Source organism: Ischnura elegans, chromosome 2, assembly GCF_921293095.1.
Source record: "Ischnura elegans chromosome 2, ioIscEleg1.1, whole genome shotgun sequence".
In the NCBI taxonomy this organism is placed as follows: domain Eukaryota; kingdom Metazoa; phylum Arthropoda; class Insecta; order Odonata; family Coenagrionidae; genus Ischnura; species Ischnura elegans.
Genome location: NC_060247.1, coordinates 8,269,462 through 8,276,318, shown reverse-complemented (window position 1 = coordinate 8,276,318; position 6,857 = coordinate 8,269,462). Strand labels below are relative to the sequence as shown.

At 38.8% G+C, this 6,857-nt stretch overlaps 1 protein-coding gene across 3 annotated transcripts in view; it reads left to right on the top strand.

Annotated features, from left to right (window-relative positions):
- Window positions 1–2,296: 2,296 nt before the first annotated feature.
- LOC124153351 (putative gustatory receptor 28b) overlaps window positions 2,297–6,857 on the top strand; it is a 69,564-nt gene continuing 65,003 nt past the window's right edge. For all 3 annotated transcript variants that reach the window (XM_046526461.1, XM_046526460.1, XM_046526462.1), the window contains exons 1-2: window positions 2,297–2,435; window positions 6,069–6,161. Coding sequence is in view for 1 of the 3 variants with exons in the window: in XM_046526462.1 (XP_046382418.1) it covers window positions 2,357–2,435; window positions 6,069–6,161 (172 nt within the window). In the remaining 2 variants the exon portion in view is untranslated. The remainder of the gene's footprint in view (window positions 2,436–6,068; window positions 6,162–6,857) is intronic.

The following is a 6,857-nucleotide window of genomic DNA, read 5'->3' as shown; positions in this document are numbered from 1 at the left end:
ACTGAAGCATGTGAACATGGCGGGTGACCGCAGGTGAGGAGGAGGGGAAGGGGAAGGGAGGGGGACGACCTCAGCCGTCTGTTGCGCCGCGTCGCGCAAGCCGCATCGCTTAGCGCCACTCTTGACGCCAGGCTGCGCGGGTCGCAAAGTCTAAATGGTAAAAGATATGCAAAAACCGACGAAATTTTTACCCTACGAACCATAACTTACCCTGATTATCCTTAATTTGGGGATTTTCTCGACGTCGTATGACAAATTAAGGGTGTTGGCATTTAGGCGCCTCTCGCTAACTAATTATTTAAAGTTTTTCGTGAATATTTTTTTGCTTATCCTTGTATACCCGAGGGTCATCGAAATCCGATTGCCGATTTTCAAATAATAAAAAAAATGTTTTTTTTTTTGGGACAGCCTATCGTTACGATAGTCTCGTTAGTGTAACTGACCTCTTAGATAAACTCGGATAGGAATATCTGTCGGACCGTAGATTGAAAAATAGACTAAACCTATTAGATAAATCAAGAGCAGTGTCTTTTCTAACGAAGTAAGCCATATCTTACGGACGCCAACGTACTGCGGAAGATCAGATCATGTAAATAATATTAGAGAGATTGACTGGAGAACAGATTCAGAATGTTTTTTTTCCACGATAAATAAAAGATTATAACGGCAGCGTTAGAACTCACAAATAGATTACCTGAATTGTTGTGTAGCCCACTAACTTATGAATAACTCAATGTATGTTTCTGAATTTTACAATTACTTCTTACAGCATAAGGTAGTAAATTTTTTTAGTATGAGTGACGTTTTTAGGACCGGGTGGTGTGCATGTAAGAGTCCAATTGCATACTGCATGCTGGTGATTATTCACCCCCTGCCAAACATCCTGGAGGTGGCTCGCAGGGTATTATGTAGATGTATATTTAGATACCTGTAATTAGACGGTTGTTCCTTGTCTCCACTTTTGAATATTGGCAATACATTAGCAATTTTCCAGCCATCAGGTACTTCGTGTGGCAGGGTATTTAGTAAGTGTAGATGATGTCTCATTTGATACACGGCCATCGTTCTTTCCATTTTTATTGTCTTCTTCGCCCTATGCTTTTCTTTAGGAATTCAGCATTATTATTATTATTATAGTATTCTACCGATTAAGGTAGGTTTCCATGGAGTATTCGAGAAGCGATCTGGGAGCCTCCCTTTCCTTCCTGCACTGCCTTCTTTAATTCACTGTAAGGCCTACTCTCTTTCAATCTATCTAAAAATCCTATTCTTTTCCTTCCCCTCCCTCGTTTACCTAACATTCTACCCTCCAACACCATTTTCAGCATCCCCTCCCCGCTAAGCACTAACTCCATCCAAACCTTCTGTCTCCTGCGTATCTCATCTAAAAGCTGCCTCCCCTCGCCAACCATATCCAGCACTTGGTCGTTCCTTTTCCTCTCCCTCCATTTCACCCTCTCCATTCTTCTCCATACCCACATCTCGAATGCCTCCAATCTTCTCTCGTCTTCTTTCCTCAGTGTCCACGTTTCCGCACCGTAGAGAGCTACACTCCAAATCAAACTCTTCACCAGCCTTTTCTTTAAACTCTTACACAACGATCCTCTCAAAAGCTCCTTCCTGTTAACTTAGAACAGTCCTCCTCGGGCTTACTATAAGATAGCCTATGACTGTGAAATAAAAATCAATTTTCATTTTTTTTATTAATAATTTTTTAAAATTTTGAAAGGATACCTAATTTCAACGCCTAGGGTGCCTTAATCTTAACGTCTTCGCGCAGAAATTTGACGTAATATAAAAATATTCGCTACTTCAAATTGAAGCCGCTATTTTACTTATTTATTGTCAGATTTGGTATTCATAAGGCATTGCTTTGAAAATTGAATTTGGAGGTTATTAAAACACTGCATCTCTTTCTCATCACCCAAAAAAGGTAAAATTACGAGGATGATTGCTCACATTAAGTAACTTGTGAAAACTTCCATTCCTGGGTACTCCCAACCCTGAAGCAAGTCTATAGTACGGGTGAGTCGAAGGATAAGTTTACAAAAATACCGAACCAGAAATCTTAACACGACTCGACGTCGAGAAAAAAATGACGCAGTCGTTGCTGGAGGAAATCGTTTGGCGGATGGCGTTTTGTCTTTTTTTATTTTAGAGAGAGACTCACGCGAGGAATAATATCGGTCGGATATTGGCGTGGAGGGGGTGAATGGTGGAAGGAAGGAGGGTGGATCTTATTAGCGAAGGGATAGCGACCCAAGGTCGGAATTTACAATAGAAGTTGCAGCGGAGTGACACCGGTGCAGCGGGCCGAATCTTCCCGGAGAATTCAACGAGCGGAGAGAGACACACCATGGCTGCGAAGACTGCGCTGACTATGGCGGTGCTATTATGCATCTGCGCCAAGTCTACGAACGCCGCAAAACCACTGCGTGAGTGAATGTGGGTTCCCTGCGCCGAACCGTGTTCCAAAAAGTGTTTCAATTCGTGTGAGATTACAGGAGTTTGCCGTTATTTACAGTGGCGAAGCTGAAAAGGCTTATCAAGCGTCTGATTTGTGCGTCAAAGCTATTCGATCACTCCGATATACCAGGTCAATTTCTCACCAGTTCACTTAGCGGAAATTCATTACATAATAATAAATTCAGAGGGTATAGTTATTCACACTATTTTGTTCACTCAAATTATAATTAAATTTTATTAATAGAAAGAAAGAAACTTTAAAAATAATACAAAGAAAGAAAATAAAGTCAGAGTGATCAATGTTTTTTCTTCAATCCAAAAATTCCAAGAGGGAGCATCCGTTGTCCAAGGCATAAACACAGACGACCCTATAAATTTGCTCTAATTACTCTTAGCATCCAAAACATCGTCTTCCCATGTTGGTTTGTGATGAATTCAGAGAGAAAATCTGTCGCAGAGAAAACGATAAATATGTCAGGCTATTGCGCGCAGGTTTGGTCGACCCTGGCCAGAAATACAAATCACCATGAATGATTTTTCATCCCGACAATTTTCATTATTCAGATACAATTGGAGAGCCTTCGCAACCGTTCACCTGAAGCTACTGCGTGCGACTACTCCATGGTTTGGATCGGTTGGTTACGATAGGTGAAGGTAGACCTCGTAACGTTCTACATCCTAAGCGCGTGAAATAAAAGCATTCAGAGAGTCGAGCATTTTCTTTTTTAAGGCTCAACTCGCGCCTTAAAGATTCTAATATGAGGACGGTCTAAGCTTCAGAAAGATCCGTAGCCAAAACCATTCAGTCAGTGCCCAAAATTCCACCGACTAGTCTAAAGTGATCACGATAGGGTAGTTTCCTTCACCGAAGAAAAAGAAAGGCATTGATTGTGATTTGTTACCCACCATTAGTGTATTCATAATATACAAATTATTTGGTTTTAGATATCCCAGTTCAGACGAATGGCAATGGTCCATTTTAACCGCATTTGAAAAAGGCCAGATTGGCGCCCATGCGATGCCTCTCCACGTGACGTCACGGGGACCTAGTTTCTACACGAGTAGATAGGGGTTTTACATCGTCTGAGATTACCAATTCATGCATGAGGCACAGAGCTCAGGAAAATATCTCTTAATAATCACCCATTAAACCTGCCTATGGTCGGAAGGTTTCCTTCGTTTGATAAGGTATTAATAATCCTTATTTAAGCCAAGCGCTACCTGCTAGCAGGGTACTCTGCTACCTGCTAGCAGCCTGCAGCGCAGCACATATAATCGCCTTCCCAGCATTCATACTTAGCCGTTGCGTTTTCGCGCGCTTGAAAATTTACACTTTTCATTTAATCGCGAAAAATAAATATCGCCATATAAAAATCTAAAAACATGAAATGCGTACTCCAGAAGTAATAATCTTTCGATTTAGGCAGTAAGAAAATAATAGGAAACCACCCCATTGCCTTGAAACTATCAAATTGATCAACGTAATCCAATTGAAGGCATGGATTGATAAATGAATCGATTATTGTCGACGGTCTCTTTTAGCTCTCTTCACTGAAAATTTTGATCGCGCACTTACTATTTCTCATCCTTAATGCGATATAAAGTCCATACGGTTATGTAATAGGCCAGCAATAATACGATACGAAAATTCATCCAGTATCGACAATCACAACCATCGATTCCTAAACACTATCGACAAGAAAAATGAAACTAAAAAATGCATGTGGTCTATACTGAAAGCCAGTGTTGTATCGCAGATGGTTTCAACATATCTAACGTTTTTTTTGCCGTAAGACTGCTCATTGTAAGCTGTTAGGAATTACTTCACGTCAAAATTTTTCTAGATTCCAATGAGACCTTAGTTGCTAATGTGTATTTATGAAATAAAGGGTTCATGTTGGGCCTTCAAAATTTCAGTGTGCTAAAATCGAATCGAAAGATGCTCTTAAAGGTATTATACAGAGAATAGTTTTCAATAAATCCCTGTAAACCTGAGTTTCAACATCTACATACTGCCCCGCAAGCTGCATCAATTGGTGTATGGCAGGATGTGTTAGTGCACCAGTCGCCGACTTAAAAGAAAGAAAATGCAAGTATCAAGTTCCACCTAACATTTATTAAAATCTCTTTCTGTTGGAGGGAACAACGTAATTGTATAGCTAATGCGGTGTAGGAACTAATTCATTTCCTAAACTCTCCATAAATTTCCGTGGAGATGCTGAAAAAGATTCTTGAAGCGACAGGATTTTTCGCTGAAAACAGCTCTATATCTAGGAGGTCTTTCAATGATTTCAGCGTCTTCTCCCTCACCTTAGTAGATAGGTCAAGAAAACAGGGGTGTTACTAATACACGAATTGCCTTTTATTACCACTTATTTTCAGAGAGGTAACGTTGAAATAAATAAGTTTCGCAAAACTTTTGCAATATAGGGCTGTGTTCCACTGATATGGGAAAAGGAGATGCTTTGTTCTTGAATTCGAGTGATTATTATAAGAGCTGAAATTACACACCGCATGTTTTTACGATAAGAAGTTTTGTTAATGCTCTTATTGTCGCTTACTGATTCTTAATTTAACAATAATTGTCGTAATTAAATTATTCAAAAATTGTTTTCAAATAATTTATTTAGAAAAATAAAAAAGATGTTTCAAATTTTGCCCCCCCTGAAGACTGCCGCTCGGGGCACGCGCCTCCCTGCCCTAATTACGAGCTTCTTCTGTCTTCAGTAAATATTATTGTATCCATTAATTTTATGATCAATCCGAATGTGTTGTTGCGATATTCCGGAGAAGAAAAATGAGGATGAGCGCAATAAAAACTGAGTGGGCAGTCTGGTAAGTAGTCTCAGTGTCAAACGGCTTGCCGCGAAGCGATGAAGAAGTTCAAGGTCGAACGCCGGTGGACGGCGAATGAATAAAAAAAGAGGAAATTGCGGCTGTTCCGTGCGCATTCTCGGATCGCTATTTATAATTATAATTACTGATTAAACATCTTATTTCGTTTTAAATTGAACTCAATTACAGCATACCATGTCATTTTGGGAAACATTTACCGAAAAAAATGTCTCCTGTAGATACAGACACAATTTTTAGTGCCGATTTTAAAATTTTTATCAATATAAGCTAAGAATTAAAAAAAATAATTTTTGTTGCTCTCAAATGCTACGCAAATTCGTTCCTATTTCATGTCCCAAACCCAGATTACGAGGAAGCATAAACTTGGCACAGGCTCTGCGTAAATTTGCCCCATCCACGGGAAAAGTTTACGGTTGAAGAGGAATGACAAATAATTTGTTTCGGGGATACTAATAATGCAAGAAAAAAAGTATAACGGACGTTAGGAAATACATCGTTCAATATAATGGTGCGCTATTTTTATCTTCATAATTTGAGGAAAAAAATCCCAAAACGTCGGCCTAGAAGCAGCTCACTCGATGAAAACCCCGAGAGGATTTCAGCAATGCCCCCATTCATTGGAGCATTTGCACGCTACCATTATTATTAATGTATCTGCATTGAATGAGGACGAACTGAATTCATGCATCCACGATTATGGTAAGCATCTATTATACTAATTCCAACATTTTTCTTTCCTCTTGCAGCTAGCATCATCAAGCCATGTCCGAAAAACGACCCCAAGCTGAATGAGTGCGCGGCTGTCAATGGCAACTTGGCCATACCAAATCTAAAAAACGGTAAGATTCACTACAGCATGCCATACATCAATTATTTAAAATTTCAGATACAGGAAAATATTTACAAACATCTTAGCTTCATAACTTAAAATACGAAATTAAAGTAACGTACAAAGCCGTCCGTATTCTAGCAATACGTATATTGACAGTGTTTACCGGCAAGCATATAATTTTATCAATTAAATGTATGCCAACATAACTGAATGATTCGAAACGAAAAAAAAAATTGGTTTACTATAATGCCGATAAAAATGTTTGCCTTCGTGCAGTATTCGCTTGGTCTTAGAGAATAAACTCCAAATTTTGCGCAAAAATTGAGATTTTTTTAAACGGCACTACAAAAGATGAGGATTGGTTGAATTTTTTTCAATTCACTAAACCCGAATAAAATCCGAGGATTGAAGCGTGATAGAGTGGACTTTTTCCATGTTGAAATAAATATTTACAATTTTCGACGATAATAAAATTTATGACGACTTAGGTTTCACTACATCATCTTCAAGGTAAGATGTAGCAACATCGAAACTTAGGTCGTAATAAATTTTATATCGTCGAAAATTGCAAGCACTTATTTCAGCTAGTAATCCATATATTTAGATTTATATATAAATATATTTAGAAATAATGATTCCATACCTCCATATCCGCTGCCACAATTTATCTTCACAGATATCAACACCACAATAAGGGATTAAA